We start from the raw sequence: 26,078 nt of genomic DNA, 5'->3' as shown, positions 1-26,078 counted from the left end.
GAGTGAGTGAGTGAGTGAGTGAGAGAGAGAGAGAGAGAGAGAGAGAGAGAGAGTGTTTGTGCCGGGGAAAGTGTGTGTGAGCACATTCATTTGGCAGGGGGTGAGGATTCGCTCTATCCTGCATCTGGAGAGGACGGAGGGTTTTACATCTCAACCCTCCCTGTTAGGCTCAGCATTGGTAACATACACACACACACACACACACACACACACACACACACACACACACACACACACACACACACACACACACACACACACACACACACACACCATGGAGGAACAAATAAATGTGGGAACACACATCAATAAATATGCAATTACACACAGCAATATGCACACACATGCTGTAAGGAACAAGGACACACACACGCACACGCACACGCACACGCACACGCACACGCGAACACACACACACACACAGAGAGAGAGAGAGAGAAAACGACAGAAGGACAGATATAATCTGATCGTCTTTTCATTGCTGCCGTTTGTTCAATTGTAACTTTGGCTTTCTAGTGATTCTCTGTTTCCTTTGATCACTTTCTCTTTTACATACACACACACACACACACACACACACACACACACACACACACACACACACGCGTAGTCAGCTACTGTTAATCTTTTTTCCTCTCCGAACTGATCTATTTCATGTAAGTATGTCGATGTTGTACTGACTAAACCTGAATCTATCACCGTTTACATGTGAAAACAACATGCCCTGTGTGAACACACTGAAACACAAAGGACAAAGGAAAATTTCCTGGGTCAGCACACAGATAAATTGTGCCTCACAGTGAGCGGTGTATATACCGGTGTGTTACAGTCCGTGCAGTAGACCCTTGTGGACACGGTGAAATTTACATGACGCGAGTCTCAGCTGGTTAAACCTCTGTTGTGTCCCGTCCTGCTCCCTGCGATCACCTATACTGTGTTTTAATAAAGCCTCATTCTGTGTTTAGCTCATCTCATTTACATATGTTTGTTTTGTTTTTTCCTGTTACTTCTGTCAGACAAGCGAACCAGCATTTTCCGGTAATTAGGGCGCAGCTTTTAATCTGCTGAACAGGAGTAAAAGTTACCGAAAACGGCCACAGTATATTGACATTAATATTAATAACAGGAGGAAGAAACTTTATTTGTGTAGCACAAAATTCAGTACCGTACAATATGGGTGAAACGAGAGCAAGAAAAGAGAATAACACACAAAAAAATAAAAATAAAAACATCATACACACAGGGATTTCAAGAGGTGAGAGATACAAATAAAGATAAAAAAGACATTAAAACCGTTGAATAGACATCTTAAATATAATACCAATGCCAAACTGTAAAGGGGGGGGTTTAAAAGCGTTTTAAGCTGAGGCACTGACTCCGCTGTTCTGATAGTGAGGGTGGGTTTGTTCCACTGTGCTGGGGCTAAAACAGTGAAGGCATGGTCCCCCTTCGTTTTAAGCCTGGACCGTGGAAGTTTAAGCGACATTTGATTCTCTGATCCGGGACGTCTAGGTGCAGAATAGGGAGGGTTAAGAGTTCTGACATGTGCAGCAGAGCCCAGACCCTGTAGTCATTTAAAAGTAAGCAACAGAATCTTAAACTGAATTCCATAATGGATGGGGAGCCAGTGCGATTCGGCCAGGACTGGAGTAACGTGTCCCCCGCGTCGAGTGTTTGTGAGAAGCCTCGCTGCCGCGTTTTTGCACCAACTGTAACCGGGCAACTGCTCCGGCATTAAAGCCAGTGAACGGTGAGCCGCAGTAGTCTAGGCAGGGGGAAATGAGGGTGTGGATAAGCTGTTCAACTATGTTTTTGGGGAGCAGCGGTTTGACTTTGGCAATATTTCTAATTTGTAAATAGCAGGATTCGACAAGAGTCTTAATGCGCTGGTTGAAGTCGAGCTACTGATCAAAAATAACTCCAAAGTTTCTAGTTGAGTTTTTTGTGTCGGTTGTTAGTGGTCCAAGGTGGGGGGGGGGGTATCACGGTTAGCAATATGATCAGGACGACGAGCCAGGACTTAAGTCTTATCTGTGTTCAGTTTCAGGAAGTTAGAAGCCGTCCGGTCCTTAATGGCAGCAGGGCAGCAATGCAGATAATCTAGGTTTTTAGAATTTTTTCAGGGTTAAATGAGACATACAACGGGGAGTCGTCGGCATGACAATGGTAGGACACGGGTGAAATGCCAAATAACATGGCCAGGGGACAACAGATACAGACTGGACAAAATAGGGCCAAGGACTGAACCCTGTGGGCCCCCACGTGACACGAGGGGAATATTTGGCTCTTTAGCTTCTATATGCTCCACCATGGTGACCAGCTGGTCTCTGAGTGTGTCTGTCTGCAGTTTGGACAGCGGACAGTGGGTGTTTAGAGGTTTTTAATGAAAATAGCTGCCCTGTTCAGCTGAATATGACGCTGAGAGCGGTGAGAGTGAACCAAAACAAGGAGCTAAAAGAGGCTGAAAAGCTCCCTAGAGCTAAGAGGAACTGCAGAGTCAGCTATGTCACCACGAGGGACACCCTGTAAGTCCCACATAGTCGTTGGATCCATTTTTAATAAATGTTGTTAGCATGGGCCAACATATTATATAATAAAGCATGTTTCTATAACAGAGTTAATGGACTGACCAACGCATTAATTTTTTCATATGACTCACATAACAGCAATTTTTAAAGTTTTTCCGTTTCTGGAGTTAAATGGAAAATGGACGGCTCTTACATAGCGTTTTTTGCATCGACCACTCAAAGCGCTTTACACTGCTGCCGCACTCACCCATTCACACACACACACACACACACACACACACGAAAATAATACCAGTTAAAAAAAAATATCATGTAACAAAGGGTAATAACTTAAGCTAAGATAATATGCTGCTTACTTTGATCTCTCTAACCCTCTTCCACTCTCTATCCCTTTATTTTCTCTCTGTTCGTTCATCCCCCGTCGCCTTTCTTTCCCCTCTTTTTCTCTTTCTCGCTCTCTCGCGCTGAGCCTGTTGAAATTCAGTCTGTCTCTCAAGGTTGTTAAGACTCTCTCCCTCTCTCTCTCTCTCTCCCTCTCTCTCTCTCTCTCCCTCCCTCTCTCTCCCTCCCTCTCTCTCTCTCCCTCTCTCTCCCTCTCTCTCTCTCTCTCTGTATCTCTTTTTTACACCAGCATCACGTCAGCCAGGGAAGGGGTCAAAGATCACGGCAATCTGCCTGCCTCCGTGGTCCTCCCACTGGACAGCTTGATTGACAGCAATCAGGACTAACCTCCCTTCCTTCCCCCTTACTCCTCCCCCTCCACCTGTCAAGACAAAGTGGCTGATTGTGTGTGTGTGTGTGTGTGTGTGTGTGTGTGTGTGTGTGTGTGTGTGTGTGTGTGGACCATTTCCTCTGTCATTTTTAATTATCCAAATGATATTCAGCTTCAGACAGCTGCCCCCCCCCCCCTCCCAAAAAAAAAAAAAACCCCCATAATCCCACAGTCCACCCTTTCACCAGACACTGTCAGGAGGGCACCGTCGCGCCGCCATTAGCATAAGAGCGTGTTTGTTTAAAGAGCCCATCCCGCCTATAAAATCAAACAATTAGAGATGCAGACAAGCCTTGGCCTATTGACTGCATAAATAATAAGACCCTGCACTTGTCTTTTTTCCCTTTTTTCCTTCTTTTTTTTTTGTCTCTCAGTCTCTGGACACTTTGTTTATTGGTTCTGAACTCTTCCCTCTCCTTTTCGCTCTGTCCATCTTCCTGCCGTTATTCCCACTGCTAATGAACCAGCCAGACCTCACAGGAAGTCGGAGAGGGGGGTTGTGGGTAATCAGGATGCGAGGCTCGATGCTCACCGCCGTGACCTTTAGTCTCGCCGCCGCCGGGTCACGCCGGGCCTCTGGAGTCATCTGGGCATGCAGGCTGGCGAAACCCGCCTGAAACCCAGAGCTTAATGCGTGCGCGCACGCGTGCGCTCGCTTTTGAATATGCAGGTCTTAAAAATTCATCTCAAGGCCTGGAGTTCAATGCTCAGACACAGAGTGAGCGAAATATATCTGAAATACTGCGTCTGACACGTGGCTGCCTGTGTGTGTGAGAGTGTGTGTGTGTGTGTGTAGGAATTTGACACCAGTAGATAATCTGAGCCAAATGAAGACGTTCTTTTTCTTCTCAGCACTCGGACCTTACTCGTCATTTTGATATATTCTTTAAATACACTTTCAAGACATTTAATACGTGCCATAACTTAAACAGTCTACATGTTGCTGATCTGACTGTCTCTCCGCACGTCTCCCTCAGGTCACATTCATACATTCAAGGGCGATCCACGCCGGCAGTGGTTTTCTGAAGCACCCTTGAGTGTTTTAGGCCCCATTTACACGCCATTTAAAGTGTCCTTGTATCCAGCTAAACTCCAGATGAAATTTAAAACACTCTGATCCACACTTGGCCACATAGGTACGTGCGTGTAGTTCGGCGAGATCAGAAAAGCGACTGCGATCGGTCTTTGTTTCCCCGGGCAACATGCGGATCAGGGTCGGCCGTCCTCCCGCCCAGAGGATGGTGGCAATGAACCGGAAGCTGTTTGGTAACTGACAAAAACACCGGAAGAAGAGTAAGTTGTGCTCTTTAGCAGTCGGGCTACAGCAGTTTAGCCAGCCAGCTATCGACGATCCTTAAATCCTTAAATTACGATCTACGAACCAGACAAACGTTTCATTGTCTCTAGAAGGCTCTAGACCCACACTGATCATTCAGAGGTGACACTGATCCGAAATCAAACGAGCACTTCCACGGTTCGGATCGCCTCCTGTGTGACTGTATGTGTTGAAACTGCCGGGGCCGTTGTTTTTCAGATTTCAGTGTAACTTTGGTGAGTCGTCATTGCAGCGGACTGAGGCTGCAGAGGTTATTTCCACAGCCCTCACTCACATATTTTCAGTGCGGAGGAGGAAAGTTTATACATGCCTTTGAGGCCGATGCATTCCACCCTTTTAACATCTGGCTGAAATGTGTCTCAAGCCTCCTCTAGAGGTGATCTGAACAGCTGCGTTTTAATCTGTCTGTTACGATTCTGGCGTTTACGCTTCTTGAGACCGTGCAGGCATCTGATCCACGCAATGCGCACGGAGCGGCTCGGTGTAAACGGGAGCATTAAGAGACACACGTGCCATGCATGTCGGCTTAGAACCCAATCGTTACTCTGTCTTCTTTCTTTTTCAGCCTTGTAAAAGGAATTCAGATTCTTAGAAGTCTTAGATGTCGGAGCTCACTTGAACGCATCAGCAGAAAGACAGTTCACAACAGTCCCTGCCAGAAAACGTGATCATCACACGGCGGCAAAGTAACAGAACGATGTAAACGTGCAGACGTGAACGTGAAGTAGACCGAGGAAAACATGCAAAACCCCCTTTAAACCTCAGCGTCTGTCTGCATTGCTTTTCTACCCCACGGTGCTGCTTCTCATCGGTTTGACATCCTGTCTGTCTGCCTGTCTGTCTCACCTTCAGACACCGTAGACACATTCTACCACTTCCTGTTTGATAACCTCCACAGTAATATTCTCCTAATCCGCCCAGAGCCGCAGATCTGTCCTGTCATCCCTTTGTCCTCTCACGTCCGATCGTCTAATTTTTACCTACGGTGACACTCATTGGCTGACAGTTTGATTGACAGGCTGACAGGAGCACGGTGTTGTGTCTGCGCGGCGTCGCTGTCGTCTTTAATTTGCCCCCGATCGCCATGACAACACACGGGCACCTTACATCTGTTTTACATGCGGCGGAGTGAAGGCGTTTGTTAACAGCTGCGGGTGAAGGCCTCAAACGCTGCGTTGATATCAAACAGGATAGCCGTTTGGGTTTCCTTTGTCAAAACAGGCTGCCGCCGCTGTTCGCGCCGCGTTAAAACAGCGATCCACGCTTAAGGATTTCTTCACTCATCGTGTAACCGGTAAGCTGCGACTGCAGTAGTTTCAACTGATGCCTCTTCACTTTTGATTTAAAGATAAAGAACACACCGCTGGCCCTTTTGGATTGAAGCGGCTGACGGCTGATTTGCAGCTTTTTTTTTTTGAGCAAGGATTTTCACAAATTAAATAATTTTGTGGCGATTTCTGGGTCTAAATCCACGGTAAAAGGAAACCGACGAGACGGCAGTAGAGGTATAAATAGTGGAATCAAACAAAATTGCCTCTGTACGGATGTCGACCCACTGGGCCACCAGAATGACATACTTTGACTCTTTATGTAAACAGAGATGGAAACTAGCAAAGTACTCATTTTTAGCTGCACATTACTGCAGTACGTATTAATTCAGATATATTGGCAAATCTAAACTTAAACCATGCTAATGAAGCACTGTAAAACCAGCTCTAGTTTCCCTCACCAGATATGTTTCTGAGCAACGAGTTTCAATTCAGACAGAAAACCTGACTGTGTTTCGTGACATTCGTTAATACAATGCTGAGAGAGAAACTGAGTTTGACGGCTCACTGTCAATCTGCAGTCTTGGAAATGTGATTGTAAATGTGAAAAATGAATCGGAATAGATTCACTCTGTCTGAACGCACGTGTCCAGTTGTACTGGGCAAAAGTGTGTGTGTGTGTCACCTCTCTGTCATGAGTGAGTTATGCTGTAAGGTGTGTGTGTGTGTGTGTAATGGATGAGAGCATCTGAACAACAGTCGAGATACTTACCATAAACCATCTATTAAAGCGGAGTGGGGCACGTCAGCTGCCATCGTTCTGAACGGGTTACGTTGATGTGTGTGTGTTGAACTTTGGCTACACTCTCCTATCTACTCTAAGTGATGATTGTGTGTGTGTGTGTGTGTGTTCATGCACACTCTCTCTCTCTCTCATTTCTATACTTGTGAAGACCCTCATTAAAATGAATCATTTCCTAACATGAACTGGAACCTAACTCCAACCATTACGCTGAAACTAAGTCTTTACCTGCTAACGTGCCTTTTCGGACTTGAGGACAAACAAGGACAAAATGACCTCATGTAGTGGGTCTGGTCTCTGCATCGCGTTGTGCAGGAGGTAAGGGGCGCACTTCCCAGAACTGTCTTTGAGCAATTCACTGCTGAACACCTGTGCAACTGTATTTGTGAAGAAACAGAACGCTCACATGGTTGCACTTACGTTAAAGCTCCGTGCACCTGCGCTGGATCATCAACAAAGTCACTAAATTCCTCACACTGGCAGACGGGGTCTCAACGCTACGCTCCAGCGCTGCAAACTACACGGCAGCCCTGCTACACACATGCCTCGACGAGCCTCTCCCGTGATTAGCACATTTATGCATGAAAATGAATTAAATCGCAGCTCTAAAACACGAACATGTCGATACATCGATTTCACACTCGTTTTAAGTAACATAACATCACAAACACAGGAAAAACACAGAGATTAAACAGAGAGAAGCGAACGCCTCCCTTCCCAGGTGAAAGTCCACAACCAAAAGAGGCGGTAAAGCCAACTGAAGATCAACAAGCACAGTGCAAACCTCCTGTTACAACACAGAACAGTTCCCGTTGGAGAAACGTGTCTGATCTTTAAATGAAACCATATTTACTCCCATAAAAAAACATCTTCACAGCGTATGAACAACACTAGTAGAAGCATAGAAAAACGATGGGAAATCTAACACCAGAAATGTCGACCTATACAACCTGTCACATGGTCTTCTTGTCTCCCTCCATCCCTCTGTCCTATTTTGTCTTCCTGTTGCCTCTCTCTTCATGTCCACGTCCTGCTGTCTGCTTGTCTGTCCATCTCCTTTCTGGTTCTCCTCTTTGTGGCTCACTCATTTCGGTTCCTTGCCTCCCTGTCTCCCTCGCTTGTCTCCTTGTCCTCCTTCTGTTTGCATGTTTTTTTAACAGGTGTAGCACTATCTCCCCTAGACGCCAATCCTGCCAGGTGCTCTGCCAGGCTGTTATAAACACACACACACGAAATCACTCACGCTTTCTTCCTCTTTGACTCTCTCCTCCGGTTGACTTTCTGACTTTCCTAAAGGATAAACACACACACAGCGTGTTTCTCTTCATCAATCACTCAGTAATTGTTTGCGCTTTTTGGACTAACACACACAGTTTGCTTTATTCCACCCCTCTATTTAATTAGCAACCGTCTGTCCACCACCCCTTCATCTTCAAACACCACATGGTGTCTTTAAAAACACCAAACACCAATCTGCTCTTTAAAGTCCAAAGACACCGCAACACTTTCACTTCATCAGCAACAACTAAACTTCCAGACCCGCCCGACTCGACGGACGGCGTCGCCCTGCAGGTACATCCTTATTTAAAGGAACGGTCTGGGAAATCTGTCTTATGTAGAGTCAGACGAGAACACGGATACTTGTTTACTGCTGCGTGTTCAGTACCGGTCCAGGACACGTTAAGTCTAGCTTAGCAAAAAAGACTGAAAGAACGGGGAAACTGCTAGCCTAGCTCCATCCAACAAAAAAAAGCACTTCCAATCAGAAAATGTGCTCAGTAGAGCCAATGTGGAACAAGATATATCGGATTCAAATCCATAGTAAATGATCTAGATCTGCTGGGATCTTCCCTGGCCCCTGCCGCATCCCTCCACCAAGTTCGGTGCAAATGGGCTCAGTACTTTTTGTGTAATCCTGCTGGCAGAGGTAATAAATTCAGAGCGGTCTGACTTGCATGCTGAATCTTGTTTAGTTACACATGTAAAAAGGAAGATCAAAAACGCCCTGTCAGGCTTTAGATTTCTTCACATGTGGAAGCAGTGTTCCTGGGGCTTTAGTAAGGGATACATTTGATATTCAAAGAGGATGGAGGGGTCATTTCTCTCGCCTAGCCTTTCCAAAGCCAAAAACACAAAGGCAAAACAGGGAGGAAAGGGTTTGAGAAGTATGTTTATCTGCTCTAACCGAGGGTCGCAAACGCTAGCAGGTCCAACAACGATCCTACTTTCTTACCAAGCTCGAGGGGCACATCATCAGCTCATTTTTTTTAATGCAGTTTAGAACGAGTACGCCGCCTAGCCTTATGTGTGCACTAAGTAATGTTTAGTTCGTATGTAGCATGACTGTGGTAACTTGAGGTGTATTGTGTTATTTTTGTGAAATGCAATTCAGAATTTCCAGAGTGTACAACAGACATGGCTTCAATCCAAACAGGACCCCGAACAAACGAGCTCTTCGTCCCCATCACGTTTTCTGGTGCACGGGTGTGGAGCGCGTCTGCGCACGCATACCCGATTGCTGTGTGTCTAGAAGTGTGTGCGGGTCTGCGGTCATGCAGGTGTAATAAACCATCATCTTCCTTTAGCATCCAGCAGCTGTCAACAATCATGTGACTACGCCCACGGTTACCTTGCTGCTACCTTTGTACATTGGCATGCTAACACACGTTTGCACCAAAACTATTAAAAATAAGAGCCACATTGAGGTAAATTTATGATGATTAGCGGATCAGATGCTGGATTTGGATTTGACAAAATGTCCTTGAAAAGAAAACCAGACGTCTCTCGGTGCTGAAACATTTTCTGGCTGATAAAGATAAAAGCAGGAAGTAAACCGAACTCCAGGCTTCCACACATTCCTTCAGAGACACGGCGTCCATGTTTCTCCCATCCAGATCTCTATTGATGACTAATACAAGCCTCACATATTTACTCTCACTAACACACACACACACACACACACACACACACACACACCCACAGGGGAGTACACATAGAGCTTTACATCCTGTTTAATGACTGCTCCTTCTCTCTCTCTTCATTAAGCGTTATCAACCTCTCTGGCCTAATCTCTCTGAAATTAGTGTCTGGTCTCTACCACCTAAGTGACTGGCTGGCATTCATTAGCGCTGCGTTTTAGCCAAATCAATCACGCCGCGCCCCGTCCGCCACGCTTTCTTAAAATGTCATCCTCAAACTTCTCACAATCAATTAAGCGGGAGATTAATGAGGCCAATTTGCCGCCAACACGTCGGCCTTCCCTCTCTGCTGAAAAGGCTGCGAGCATGCGCACGCACGCACGCACACAATGATGCAGAAACACTCTTGGAATAATACATGTACATGGACACACACACACACACACATGATATTCACACTTGATATTCAATCACACCTGTGTGTTGTAATGTTATATGGTATAATATTACCAGTATGTGTGTCTATGGAACATAAAATATCGGCTGGATATTTGTTCTCAAGATGTTTATTTCGTGCTACGGGAGGAGCAGGCGTAATAAGCTCTGACCTTCATTAATGTAATAATCTCTCTTGACGTCGATTCGTTTGTTTTTTTTGGAGCTGTGTGAACACTTGGGCTTCAATAGAGACTCTAACTTCGATTAACGACCTTGGTTTTAGAAAACTTAAAAACTGACGCAAACATCAAGAGGATACAGATAAAAAGACACGGGCTGAAGGGGTGTGAGTTTTCTGTGGCGTTTTCCCCCTAACCAATCAGTAATGAGTGATGGGTTGACAGGGAAGTTGTCATAGTAGTAACTTCGTCCTGCAATAACGGTTTTGTTTTTTTTTGTTTTTTTCCTGGCCACGTTCCTGTGCTGGAGACCAGAGAGAAAGCTTTCAAACGTCTCTCGGTGTCCACCCATCCATCCACCCCAACCTCCCTCCTCCTATCGTGGACCCCGTCGCTCTCTATACTACGTAACCCGACTTCCGCCTTTGCTCCCGCCATGATTACTACGCCGGCCAGAGGCCTAACAGTAAAACCATCTACCTGAACCTCTGTGGTTTGGTGATTAGTTTCACTCCTGTGTTCCTGTTTGTACTTTCGGATATCAGCCGTATTTGACCATTTACTGATTTCTTTCAGCTGTGTTGGAGCTGTGTTGGGTGTTTCACATTAAAAGCTTTCCACTAGCGAACCGGCGGGATGGGCTTTTTGTTTTTTTTTTTCTGTGAAGGAGTTATGGGGAATGCATTTGGTTTGTCGCTACGTAAGAGGAGCTTCATTGGCGGCACGACTCTTTATCATAGCAGGTCGAATCAAACCAGATAGGGACATATTCAGCTGTATTTGGTCGGCGGATCAGTTTGAACGGAGGAACGGTGCAAACAGAAAACGCCACAGACGACAGGCTCCTACTGGGTTTAAAATGCTTTGCAACAGAATAACACTTGCCCCATGCCAGTGTGGTTGGCTGCTCGAGACTGTGCATGACCTGCTTGACGTGACTACCCCCCCCAAAAAAAATGGAAAAACCCCTTGAGTTACAGTTGATTTTCTGTAGCCTGGTGTCCTGGGAATCACCGTTCAATCTGCCCAGGATGCATGAAGTGTGTGTGGGTGTAAATGGGTTACCTGTCACCAATAAACCCCCCACCTGTGAAAGTCTTGATACCTTCAAAACCAAAATGTAGCTATTGGGAGCAGGAAATATTGTCCTCAAAAAGTAGTGTCTTCGTTTGGGATACATTTTAAAAGCAAGACACACACACACACACACACACACACACACACACACACTCACACACACACACACACACACACAAACACACACACACGCAGACAAACACACCTTCCTCCATCCAGGTGAGGGGAGGCCCACATTGTTCGTGTCACTTCCAATCTCAAAGCAGCCTCAATCTGCCTCATATGGTCGTCATAGCAACTCTCCAGGGATTACAACAGGGTATTATGGGATGTCTGGTGTCTGGAGCTGCAGGATCAGAACACGGTGTTAAGGCTCACACACACACACACACACACACATGCTCGACAGGACGGCGATGCTCAGCGCAGCGTGAGCGGATGCGCGGCAGCTCAGCTGCTCACGCTTGTTCCAGCCTTGTGTTAACGCTCACACATGACAACAAGATGTGCAGAGCGGCGGAAGGAGGGAGCCGGTTGTCACGGCGACGTGCTCGCGCTCTGCTGCGGATGTCTGCGGGATTAAAGTGCAAGAGATAAAGAACAAATGCAAAAACAAGGAGCGGTGATGGATATGTGCTGTACGCAGCACTAATGCACGACATCCTCCTCTGTCTGTCGCCTTTTCTTCTGCTGATACTCACAGAATGAGCAGTTTCACTTTGGGAACAGTGCCCTCTAGCTGCCAGTGTAACAGCCAGACACAGTGCTCACACCGGTAGCAGCTCAGATTACATGCAGTGCATCTTACTAGCTGCACTGCACTGGTGTTTTGATCCTGGACATCTTCATATTACAAGATGTCCAGAAAAGTGAAGCCGCCGCTTCCTGAGCCGACGGCAGCGGAGAAACAACAGATGTTCCGAGGAAAAGGGGGGAACGTTTGCGCCGTCAGCACAAAAAAAAAACCAAACAAAAACAAACAAACAAAAAAAAAGGAACAAGAAAGCTGATTCACAGCTAAGAGTGTGTGACATAAAAGGTGGAAATATGGACTAAACTGGCTCATGCAGCCCCCGAAACCTTGAGGATTGAAATCATCAGGTGAGAATCTGCAAATTTGAACCTCAGTGTTTTTATTTACTTACTTCGTTTGCTGTGTCACTGTACACAGAGGAATGCAGGCGAAATATCATGGCTGGAGCCCAAAGTTTGGGTCTTGTCAGAATTACCTGCAAACCCGGCTGGTACACAACTGGGCAGAGCCGCAGCAAAGGCAGAGCAGTGTGATACACGAGCCGTTTCAGCAACCCTGCCCCCATAAACCCCTCGGATTGGTTGACAAAAAGCAAAAAACCCACAAACTGAGGAAAATGAGGAGGCTGTTTTATGTCAGATGAACTACCCCCGGTGGTCAGGAGGTGAGTGGTTTTTGTGGATGTTTCAGTTTGTCACAAACTTCTCCATATCTGTGAGGATTTTCTTCTGTCAGGATTCTTGAATATGATAAATGGATTAAAAAAAAAAAAAAGTACAAGGAGATTAGAAAAGTGTGGATTTTTATGCCGCAAAGTCTCACTGGCTTCAGCCAGATTATAATACTAATCAGGTGTAACTGAAACACACACACACACAAGATTTCTAGGTTTTAAAGAAAAAAGCACAAACTACGAAATACAAGACCAGCACTTCTGTAGGTTCTCAAAATAATCTCGGCAATACGCGCACACTTACAAATAGGGTGTATCGTATAACACACAGACTCAGTCTCTATCTCACACACACACACACACACACACACACACACAGATTACCAGCCTCTATCAGATGTGGTATCGCATCAGCCTGGTTGTGATGTTAAAAGCTCAGCCTTTGGGCTGTATGTTAAACAGATAAGGAGCGGAGCATTTTAGGGATTAAAACTACAACACACACACACACGCATGCACGCACACACACACATACACGCACGCACGCACGCACACACACACGCACACACACACACACACATAAACACACGCACGCACGCACACACACACACACACACACACACACACACACACGCACTCACACACACGCACACGCACACACACGCACTTACACACACGCACACACACACGCACTCACACACACACACACACGCACGCACGGACACACACACACGCACGCACGCACACACACACACACACACACACACACACACACACACGTCCTTGATTTGCTATCTTTGCAGGGACCCATCATTGACATAGCTAGCCTCTTACCCAATCCTTAAACCCTCACAACTGGGTGCCTAACGAAAACCTAAACCTAGATCCAACCTGAACCCTAAAACCGAGTCTTAACCCTCAAACAGTCATTTAAACTTGTGGGGTCCAGCATTCTGGTCCCCGCAGAGCTGTCGCACCCCACAAGTATAGTGGGCTCACGATGTTTGGAACCCACGAATATAGTAAAACCGGCCCACACACACCCACACACACACACACACACACACACACCCACACACACCCACACACCCACACGCACAATCCTGAGGGAGTGAAAACCGATAACCCAGTCATTATCATACTTTCATAATTCCATTTAATAATTCATCTTAACTGTGGCAGCAGCTGGATGTTGAGGAATAATTGAAGTCGGCTGCGGTGAAAAATCGGAGGGTGAATTATGAGGAATCACTGGGCTAATAATGTAAAGGTACATCATGAGGAATAATTTAGCTTCAGAAAAGCTCAAAGGCAAATCATAAGAAATAATTCAGATAACAAAATGGTGTAAAATCTTCGCTGACAGGATTTGGACCTCAGACTCTGGTATTCCGTGGATTCAGGAGAGAAAACATAAAATGGAGACTAAACCCGGATTAATAATAATTCATTGAGATAGCACCACAATTAGGCTGCAACGCTTCATTCCGACATCAAGTGACAACTCTGTTGTCCTAAATCCCACCCGCCTGTGATAGCAAGTGAACAAGCAGACAGGTAGAATAAAGCCATGCTAAAATGTAGCATGTGAGCACGTCGTCGCGCTAATTCTATGATATCGTTGAGCTACGTCAGCTTTAATCTGCTAATTAACCACGTATTAAGCAGCTGAGGCTGATCTTTGACAACAGACTTTGGCCACTCATGCATAATGGAAGATTTTTTTCCAGTTTATTCCTGTTACATGCAAGATTAGGGGACAACCACAGTATGAGGGGCTCTTTTGGGAACCATTCATACCTGTACCAGGTTTTCTGGGAATCAGTCTGACAGTTCCTGAGATGTTTCACAATATGAGGGCTGTGTGTGTGTGTGTGTGTGTGTGTATACAGTGTGTAGAGTACATTGATTCTGCATCATTTTGAGTGGTTGAGTGATCGAACAGTGCAATAACAACTGGAAATTATTTATCAGAAACCCAAGGCACTGAAAATTTGTGTGTGTGTGTGTGTGTGTGTGTGTGTGTGTGTGTGTGTGTGTGTGTGTGTGCGTGCCAAGATTGACATGGTTCATTTATGTGTGAACCTGCTCACATATACTCTGTTCACATGCAATAGTCAAAGATTTTTAGCCACCTTGAACAGATCCTACCTGTAAAATGTGGCTGCCCAGGTGAGGTTCGAAGATCTCTGAGGCGATGGCGCTGGGACTCCTCCTCCGCTGGGTACCGATAGCTAAACACACACACACACACACACACACACACACACACACACACACACACACACACACACGCACACGCACACACACACACACACATATATACACACACACACACACACCCACACACACACACAAGGAGGGGAAAAGCACAGGACAGGACAGAAAAAGACCGGTGAGACTCAGACACATTGATACGAGCAAAGCTACACACACACACACACACACACACACACACACACACACACACACACACACACACTCACTTTTATACAGCCTAGCGTGACAAACACACATGGCACAGGACAAGAGGAACCAGTGAGGTCAGCTCTGCAGAACAGTGCGGAACAGTGCAACAGGTTAGCAATGTTAGCTCTCCTTAGTGGAACCAATGAGAACTGTTACCTTCATAGAAGGTATATTTGTTGGGTTACGTGAGGAACTAATGATGCTAACAGGTACCTGAAGAAACTAACAAAGCCGGAGAAACAGCATCTGAGGGAAACTTTTGAAATTTCTTATTTCAAAACGATGAGGGACTGTACATTAAATACATTTTATGCAAACAAACATGAGTACATTTACTGCGCATGTAAAATTGTTTCCAATGTGTATCTTCAAATGTCCAATGTTGACGTTGGTAGGACAAAGGTATGAGAACAGCGGCCTCTGGTGTGTCTCAGGTTTTACAGGGGCCAGTACTCTTCAACAGAACTGCCTGGGTTGGGGCAGTTTTGGAAACCCACCCTCCCTCCCTACATCTCTCCAACCTCAGAACCGCGTTTGACAGTTTCTGTGACTTCCCGACACCCGCCAATCCGTTATTCACGCCCCGCTTCACGCAGTGATTGGTCAGCTGCGTGGAGCCGAGAAAGGAGCCAGGGTTTGAACTTCTCTCTCTCTCTTCTGTTGCTTTTCGTGCATACAAACCACTGCGCCTCCACGAATGCCTTCCAAAAGGCGCTGTCTGAAAATGTTATATCCATATTTAAGCGATTATCACCCCCCCAGCTCCTCTGTATGACAGCCAACTTTTCACTGTGCCTCCCAGAACAGCTTTAAACACTTTTGCCTTTTGCCTAGATGTGTTGGACAACACATCTAAAGAACTGGTTATTTTCTAGCACAACTTGGCTCTCACTAAGATTCAAACAATTTATCTATTTTCACATCATCTGAGTATCTTAAACCCCCTTTCTGACGGTGGGATCGGTGGGGGCCGTGTCTGAAGATCAGCCACCTCACGGAGAAGATGGATCAGGTGCGCAGAGATGTTAACGTAGGCAGCAGGTCTTGGCGGGAGATTGAGGGGGGCAGTAGGATGCAGGCGGAGGCTATGGCTGCAGCACTCTAAAACCACTCCAAAACCGAAGCAGTTCCCGTTGCATAAGTGGGTTTTCTCAGCACAACTTTCTGGGAAATGTTTGTAAAACCAAACAACTTTTTGAGAGCTGATGTAGCTGAAGACTTGACTCGACTTCAGCTACTGTGGGGCTGAAGCCTTGTCAGCCGAGCCTGCCCCTCTGTGACAGAAAGGGTGGGCGAGTCTGAAGGCATGGACACCAAAGAGGGCATCTCTCTCTTTGTGTTGCCTATTGTCTCTCTCTATCCCTTTCATTATTCCCAACTTTCTACCCATCAATGGAGAGAGAGAGAGAGACAGGCAAGAGAGAAAGAGAGAGAGAGAGATGGTTTATAGCTTTCTAAAATTTCACCCTGAGGGCAAAAATCTCTCCAAAGACAAAAACTGAAAGCACAACAGCCAGACAGAGAGAGAGAGAGAGAGAGAGAGAGAAATCTGCCCTCAGGTTAAATTGTCTCTCTCTCTCTCTCTCTCTTTTCCAAAGGAAAAAAAAGGGAGAGAAAGAGGAAGAAAAACATGCGAGACAGACAGGAAGAGAATTTGAATTTTAAAAGACGAACAGAACATCGCATTTGGTCAGTGCACCACCTGTCCCCATAAGCATCCGAATGGTTAATCATTCCACTCTGATTCGAGCTGCAAGCCGTCCCGCAAATACTGACTGCATCAACTGACTCTTGGCTGCTGTGTGGACAACAAGTCCCGACAGCACAACCCCGATTGCTAAAAATGACGTTTATGTGTCGCCGTCTTGCCGGACCAGCCTCGTATACTAGGAAGCCACACCTCTTTATTTACATCCATCGCCAGTGCAGAAAGTATCTACATCGGAAAGTGAGGGGGTTGCTGGTCGGCGTGGTGGATGGGCATGTAGCACGTCTGACTTTCGGGCAGGACACCCAGAGTCCGTGTCCTCCGACATCACCTCTTTTTTATTAACGCTTAGCTCCAGATTATCCTGATCCTTACCGGGAGTGGATGTAGGACTCTTCTGTCTTTGGGTGGGGGTTTTTTTTTGCATCTGCATTTGTTGCATTTTCTCGGATTTTATTTACCGTGTTGTCCTGCTCGTGCTGCTAGTTCTCGTGTGCATTTTAATGTAAAGCAAAAATTTATTTCATACCAAAATGTGTTATTACACGAGACAGAAGAAGGAAAAAAAAAAAAAAAAGCATTGAAAGACGTTCAAAAGACAAACAAAAGTGGACCAGACCAAGAGAGAGAGAGAGAGACAGTTTTGGACAGCGAGACAGGCAGACAGAGGGGCATTAAAGCTCACTAAAAGAGAGATTTTTCTGCCCTGAGGTAATTTTCTCCTCTCCACACAACCTCCGTCCTCGTCTCCCTGCAGACCTCATTACATCAAATTTACACACACTCACCAACACACACACACTAACACACCCCCCCCCCCCCGTCCTGTCCTTTTTGGGGGCTAATGTAGCTGAATTAGGCTCAATTAATGATGTAATGAAATGCCCTCGTGAACGAGGGATTTTAAAAAGGGGTGAGGAGAGAAATGACAAGAGAGGGGGAGGAGGAGGAGGGGTTGACCGAGCTGAGGGACGAAGGACTGATGGAGCTCAGTCTGAGCTAGTGGGGAAAAATAAATGTCACGGTTTGTGTCTGATAACGTTGAGTTAAGCTCGTCGCAAACGTCATGCTTTTTGCAGAAAAAAGAAGATTGAAAAACACCGAGAACAACCTTGATGGCAGCAATTTAGTAAAAAACTTTATTTCTTCAAAAATTATTAAAAGACTGAACTAAAAAGAGCAGGTGAAGTTAAGAAAAACAATGAAAAGGAAGACAAACACAGGGACGTGTTAAATCCTGGTGGAAGGAAGAGGAGCAGAAGGAGGAGACCAGGAAGAGGGTGTTAGGAGGCAGGTGAACAAGATGAGGACAAGGTCACACAGTAGGGGAGGAACAGGTGGGTGAGGAGGAATACGCTGAAGAGGAAGAGCAAGAGTTGAGAAGAGCTGAGGAAGAAAAGAGAAGAGCAGGTGGAGGCGGAAGAGGAAGAGGTGGGTCAGACGAAGATGAGGAGGAGGCGTGGAGGCCGAGGACAGGATGAGGGGCAATATGAAAAAAGGAGAGCAGGAAAAAAAAGAGGGGAAAAAGAGGAGGACAAGTCGGAGGTCTGAAAACAGGCAAGAGACGAGGAACAAGAGGTGGAGAAGAAGAGGAAGACATTCTCTATAAGACAGAATGAAGAGGAGGACTTGGAATACGCAGGGTTTCAAAAAGGGGGAGAAGAAGAGGGAAACAGTTGACAGAAAGGAGAAATGGAAGAGGAGGATGAACTGAGTAAGGCAGAAAGGGAGGAGGTGAGAAGAAGAGGAGAAAGAGAGGATAAGAGAGAGGTGATGAGGGTGGAGGTGACGTAGAAAGGTGAAGAGGAGAACTGATAGGTTAAAGTGTGTTGATGAGGAAGAGGAGGGTAAAAAGACGAGGAGGAAGATCAACGCAGGAAGGCCAAAGAATAAAGACAACTTCTCTCTTTCTCACTGGTGGTACACAAGGTGTGTGTGGGCGCGCGGGTTTAGAGCTGCTGCCTCTTGCTGCCGGTAGGTTGGATTAAAGGAGTAAACGACAGCCTCCAGATTGCTGGGCAGAGACTGGAGAGGACCGAGTGTGTGTGTGTGTGTGTGTGTGTGTGAGATAGAGTGAGAGGAGGCTGGATAGGTACTGTTACACAAATTGCCAATTCAATTAGTGGTAGGTGTAACAACACTGGTGAGAGAGGGAGAGGGAGAGGGAGAGGGAGAGGGAGAGGGCAGCCATTTTGGCAGAATGTCAGAACCAATTTATCAAGACCTAACAAAGGACCTCAGGGATGGAGAGAGAGACGGAAAGGGGGGAGGACTGAAGGAAAGGTGGGACAGAAAAAGGAAGTGAGGGATGTCTGAGGGAAAGAAACATCGACAGGTTAATAGAGGCAAGAATAGAAAGATGGAGGGAAAGAAAGAGAGCGGGAAAGGATATAGAGACAGTCCGAGCACAACTGACACATCCAGGTTTTGTTCTGGACTTAAAGACACCCTGTGGAGTTTTTGAACGGAAGTAGCTCCACCGAGCAATGATGTAATGAGTGGGCCCCTCTTTTTGTTAGTATCCCGCCCACATGCACGAGGACGTGGGCGACATTACACGAATCCCTGCCGACGTTTGCGCAACCCGATCACCAGTTGGCGGTGGACACGTGCCAAGAAACCAAGTAATGCCACGGCAGACCACAGCGGGAGGGGAAAAAAAAAAAGGAGAAGACCGGTAGCTCTCAAACGTGGATGTGAACAACGCTGGGACGGCATTCGACGCATTCGTCAGAGCTGAAGGAGACACACCACGGCGTCTCTTTAAGAAAACCTCCCAGAGAACTGAAAATCCAACGCTACGACAAAACCCTACTCGGTGTCCTGCTGCGGGGTTACCTCCATGTGTCTAGACATCGTTAATGGTGATTTTTCAGGAGCAACAACACTCGCATAACCATGTATGTATTTTATTTGCTGTAATTGGTACACCTGTCCATACTGGCCCTAAAGTGACGGAGACGAAATCCACAGTTCGCTCTCTGTGAAAAAACGAGGAATATCACGCTGACTGACTAACTTTGGAAAATAAGCACTCGATTCTTCTAATTCGGACTGTTGGCTCTCGGACCAAGTCGGGAAACTGAAATCTTTTCAGTGTAGAGATGGGCACATCAGTCATGAATCACAAGCATTGTTCCACCGTCCCCTCTGGTGTGAAGTTCAAGGCTTGTGGTCTTTTGCACCTGTAACCACTCCCAGAGGTCGTGTCCCGGTGCGCGACACCTGTAACTCACTGCAGCAAGGTGAGACGTTATAACCACTGGAGGTCCGCTAACGCGATTTGGATTTTAATTACTTTAAAAAAAACAAACCAAAAAAAACCCATCACAACACATCTTGATAAACACCATTTCTCACAAGCCCTACACCGTCGCAGGTAACACGGACAGCCTGAAGCCTTGAAGTGACAAAGAGGGCTGCAGGGCGTTTTTACACCCCATAAATTACAGCTAAAACATGGAGATGAACCGTTACAGCGTCCTGCATACAAGCACATCTTCTGCAAAGACCGATAAAAGGAATCCTCACTGAAACCTTTCGAAACCGTCTCTCCTGGGAAGGAATGATCGGGCAAAGAGAACGAGGGGAGGTGAGCACAGGAGAACACGGAGTTGTAGGGGAGGAGAGAGGAAGGAAAGAAAGGACAGAAGTGGTAGCAGCGAAGGAAGGAAAGGAGGGTTTTTTACAAAATGGCTGAACGTTTCAGTTAATCAGACGCACACACGCACTCTCAGTCTCCCCAGGCTGTTTAAAAAGTCATCAGCAGAGGAGACATTTGTTTTAATTAGTACCTTTTTAAAGGCGTCTTTCAACCACTTTAACTTTTCATGGCTGGTTCTGCTTAATAACCCATGCGCTCTCCCTTTTTTCCATCATCAAATTTTAACTGTCTGACTCACCTTCTGTAACAAGCTCTCAGACAGATCAACCCTCCCTCTAAATGCTGGCTCTCCAAGAGAAAAAATTAATCAATTGTTAATCATCACAGATCATCAGGTTCAGTTACTTGGATTAGCTTTCAAGGAAGACTTTGCAACTTCTGCTGAACAGTGGCCATCGTGGCCGCAAGTGGAAACTACTTTATAATGCTACATTCAGTTTTATTACCAGTCACGACGGTGTGGCTTGTATTGTTTTAACCTTGTGAGTCTCTGTGTGTGTGTGTGTGTGTGTGTTTCATCATGGCAAAATGTGGTCCCGGAGAGACACCTACTGCAGCGGGAACCACCACAGAGGCGGTTTTCAGTAATTGGCAGGTGTCTGTCTGTCTGTCTGTCTGTGTACAGATGTTGTCACCACGACAGCGTCACAACTGTGCAAGATACAGTCACGAACCTTTACAGGTGTGTAGCTGAGATCCAAATGTAGGCTTAGTGGCAAGACGGGTCTGGTCTGAGCCGTGACTATTGAGTACTACTGTAATAATGTAGTAATGACTATTGAGTACTACTGTAATAATGTAGTAATGACTATTGAGTACTACTGTAATAATGTAGTAATGACTACTGAGTACTCAGGCAATAATGCAGTAATGGCTACTGAGTACTCATGTATTAATGTAGTAATGACCACTGAGTACTCAGGTAATAACGTAGTAATGACTACTGAGTACTCAGGTAATAATGTAGTAATGACTACTGAGTACTACTGTAATAATGTAGTAATGACTACTGAGTACTCCTGTAATAATGTAGTAATGACCACTGAGTACTCGGGTAATAATGTAGTAATGACTATTGAGTACTCATGTTGTAGTAATGACTTCTGAGTACTCATGTAATAATGTGGTAGTGACTACCTAGTACTCATGTAATAATGTGGTAACGACTTCTGGGTACTCATGTAATAATGCGGTAACGACTTCTGAGTACTCATGTAATAATGCGGTAACGACTTCTGAGTACTCATGTAATAATGCGGTAACGACTTCTGAGTACTCACTGGTCTGAAAGTCAGCATGTTTATGGGCGTCGCGGCTGCTGTGATCCCATCACAAGATGGTCTCTAGTTTTGTTTATTGTTTTACTTTAAACCCATTTAATGTTTTTATGTGAAATGCTAAAACAGTGTTAATACTAGCACCTATAGAAAAAAGTCAGAAAGTCAGAAAGAAATTGAATGTCCAAACCTGTCTCGACGTTCATGTATGACAAAAGTGCAACAGCAAATACGTTTTGTAAGACATGTTTTCGCTGGCTGGGTTACGTCGATAGGAAATGTTTTTTCTTTAATGAATGATACGCACATTTATTAATGGCCACGGAGTCGCCTGGAGGCGGTTGTTGTGGATGGGCAGGCATACAAAGACCATGCCGGTCACGACAGAGACCGGGGTTCACATCCAGAATCCCGTCTGCGGTAACAGCAGCACTTTGGTTTAGGTTCAGGAAAGATGGTGGCTTTGGACAAATGTAAATAAACAGGTTTTTTCTGAAGTCACTGTGAACTCTTTCTGTATTTCCCGTATTTCTGTGAGAGTCTAAACAGAACCATAAAACAGTTTGATAATGTCACCACAGGTGGATAATGTACTGCAGGACTTTTCCAAATACATAAATTACCAACATCTTCTCATTATTTTAAGGAAAAATGTAATCCGGTGACAATTACGTTTCCTACAAAACGTATTCGCTGTTGCTTTTCCGTCATTTATGAACAAAATTTTTGGGAGACATTGTTGGAATGTCAGTAAGAAAGTGAGATAGGCTAGCTGTGCTAATATTAGCTAACACTAGCCAACCTAAGCCAACGATTATTCCAGACCTCATTAATTTGACAGTTCATTTGAAATCGGAGGATTGTGTTACCTGCTGTTTTAAAAGTTGGAAACATAAAGTGATCCGATTATTGGCCGCTTTGCTCTGTATCTTATGTCTGATCTGCATTAACACAAGTTCACCAGTTTCAACAAAATTGCAGCACTATACAGTATTTGTAACGTTATAGAACGTTGTCACTGTTACGGGTAATTAGACTTTTTTTTTTTACATCGAGAAATATATGTGTCTATGTTAGGAAATGTCAGAACAAACCATCAGTCCTTCCATCCTCAGTGGGAAACTCTGAGTTGCCTAATTGTCTTCATTTCTTGAAAACAAATCTACCTTAGAGAAAACAAACTCTGCTCTTCTTCCCCTTACTTTCTCAGCCTCGTTAATATCTTTACAGATGTCTAACCGCATCGCCACTCCGCATATTTAACAATAAAGGTCTTTGGTATTACGTCGATATTAAATGTGACAGTGCAGAAAGCGAGGACTGGAGGAGAGCGCTCTCTGTTACACATAACAAAGTTTACAGCTCGTCACATAAATTGAGAGCCAGTCGGCTTAAAGGAGAGTGTTCCCTTCTGAAATGAGATGTTTGGGCCGATTAACTCCGGCAGAGTCGCTCCACCAAACCTGCATCATTTCACCGTTTAATCTCCTTCGGTGATACTTTCACTGTTCAGCACTGAGATGTTCTAGTGTAACCACCTGCAGCCTGTGAACAGGAGGTGGCAGTTTAGTACATGTTGAGGTGGTGTTGGGCTTTCAGCGCACAGGTTTTCAGTATTACGTATACCAGTCCGTTTTTTTCCTGATGTTACGAAGGTATTTGACTGAAAATTTTCACTCCTCCGCTTGATTGTTCCTTATTGTTTTAGGTTTACTTTCTGTAAAGCACTTTGTAATCACTGATTTTTGTGAGTGCTATATAAATAGACATTATTATTATAATCTACAACATTGTGTCAGAATGGGGCAGGATTAATATCACATACTATACAGTCCTGGTTGAAATAGTTGGCACCCATGAATTTGAAGTACAGACTTCAGAATATCTTTGGCGATAAATGCAAATTAACCGATTTTGTATAATAAAAATATTTGTAGGCTACTGATAAAAAGAAAATACTTTTTTTTTAAAAACTTGCATAATAGTTAAATAATACAAACACAAATGGTTCCCCAAACACAATTATTTTCACCCTTCACTAATATTTGGTTGCGGAACCTTTGTTAACAGTGACGGCCTCTAAACGTTTCTTGTGGCCACCTAGGAGCTTCTTGCACCTGTCTGCCGGTAGTTTCTGTCACTCCTCCATTGCTGTGTGTTCAAGCTCTTTTAAGTTAGCAGGAGTCCTTTATGCAATGGCAGATTTAGGTCAGGACTCATTGCTGGTCAGTTTACAACAGTCCATCTTTTCCTTTTCAACCATTCTTTTGTGCCGCTGGATGTTTTATTTTGGGTCATTGTCCTGCTGAAAGACCCGAGACCTCCGCCTCAAACCTAGTTTTTCTAACACTGGGTAACACATTTCTCTCTAAAATGGCCTGGTAATCTTCTGAGTTCATCATTCCTCTGATATATTCAATGCCTTCAGCACCAGAGGCAGCAAAGCAGCCCCACAGCCTGATAGAAGCTCCACCATGTTTTACTGTTCGTAGGGTGTTTTCTTTTCCTTAATGATTTCATTTTGTCGCCTATAAACAAATGGATCCACTTTATTCCCACAGAGCTCTACTCTGTTTTCATCCGTCCAACACTATCCCAGAAAGACTGAGGCTCATCTATGAAAGTTCTAGCAAACATTAGTCTTGTCTTTTTGTCTCCTTGGCCTTCGCCAATGGAGCCCCTACTGGGATTAGTGCGCGGCGTCTGGTACGGGCTGAAACCGCCGCTCCGGATTGATCCAGGTCAGCCTGAAGCTCTTTACATGTGGTGTTTTTCCACAATCCGCATCAACCTTCATGGACTTCTCTGATTGAGTTTCTTCTCATCGCCACCTCCTGGAAGCGTCTTGAAACTTCTTGATAACGTTACCGACTGTTGAGACAGTGATTTCCAGATCTTTGGCGTTTGCCCTGTCGCCTTTGGAGCGGTTCTGTTTTTTGATAATAGCTTTTCTGATGCTCTCTCGTCTTTGCCACTGTGAAAATGAAACTGGAAAGAATCAGCCCCTTTTAATGCAGTAAAACCACCATTCACTGGTTGATTCAGGTCATGTAAACACTGAAAATGAAGCACAGGTGAGTGTTATTTGTTTTTTATTTTGTTTGAGGAACCAATTTAAAATAATCAGAAAGGTGCCAATAATTGTGTTGCACGCACATTTTCTGTCTCTATTCTTTGTTTCACTATATGAAAGCATTTTTTGTTTTTGGTTGTTGTTCAGTAACTTGGGACGTTTTATTGAATATTCTGATTTTACAAAATTGGTTAATTTGCATTTATTTCTGAAGATATTCTCAATTCTTAAAATTCAGGGGGCCGATAATTTCAACCAGGGCTGTATAGAGTTTATGAAAAGCTTTGAATTCCAGGTTCAAGAGGTTTTCATAAAGTGTGGGATCACAGATTGTACCTTTAATATGACTGTGACCACAAATGATTTGAATGCAGGAAAGAGCAGCATGTTGTCCCCAACCGGACACACAGATGTGTTGAGAATACTGACTGTTACAATCAGGACAGACAAAATTCAAATGAACATTAGGTCAGTGAAACCGAGGAGGCAGAAGAAACAGCTAAAACAAACCCTTCCTCGGAGTTGGTCTGCCGCTCTTCAGAGTCTGTAACATCAGCAAATGAGCGGCGAATTGCTCGGTAATTTCCCGCTTGTGTTGAATAATTCAGCAGTTATCGTTCAATGATCAGACCTAACTGGAAATCAGAGCGAGGGGTGGGTGAGTGTGTGTGGTGGAGAGTCACACAGAGAGAAAACATCACACTGGCAAAACGTTCTCAATCAGGTCATCATGTGGATGAGGCCACAGTCAGCTGACAGGTTTTATTAGCACATAATATTATCAGGTAACTTTTATTCTATTGGTGGGTAAAGATTAAGGGAAATGAGGAACAAGAAGCGCGAATATGTTTTCTCTTTCTTCCTTCCTCTTCTCTTTCATATTTGATTACACGTCTGGGAAAAAAGGGGAACAGATTGACTGACAGGACTGAGACATGCATGAACCAGGAAAAGGAAAATACACACCAAAGGCAGGGATGTGACCTCTGGCCAGTTCTGCGACCTGTGAGGAAGCATTCTGGACTCACTCACTAGCTTTTCCCTGCGTTTTCCAGCATATTCCATGGGCCTCTTAGCAAATCGGCTTAGGTGTCATTATGCAGCCGTGTCTCCTAGAAATTACGTTTCTAAAACTGAAACAG

At 45.0% G+C, this 26,078-nt stretch overlaps 1 protein-coding gene across 1 annotated transcript in view; it reads right to left on the bottom strand.

Moving 5' to 3' along the window:
* LOC120795531 (neuronal PAS domain-containing protein 3) overlaps positions 1 to 26,078 on the bottom strand; it is a 244,038-nt gene that overhangs the window by 128,566 nt on the left and 89,394 nt on the right. The window contains exon 4 of the mRNA XM_040137522.1: positions 14,897 to 14,979. Within this exon, the coding sequence (XP_039993456.1) occupies positions 14,897 to 14,979 (83 nt within the window). The remainder of the gene's footprint in view (positions 1 to 14,896; positions 14,980 to 26,078) is intronic.

This window comes from Xiphias gladius, chromosome 10 (genome assembly GCF_016859285.1).
Source record: "Xiphias gladius isolate SHS-SW01 ecotype Sanya breed wild chromosome 10, ASM1685928v1, whole genome shotgun sequence".
NCBI classification, from domain to species: Eukaryota; Metazoa; Chordata; class Actinopteri; order Istiophoriformes; family Xiphiidae; genus Xiphias; species Xiphias gladius.
This window is presented reverse-complemented; position numbering and strand designations above follow the sequence as displayed.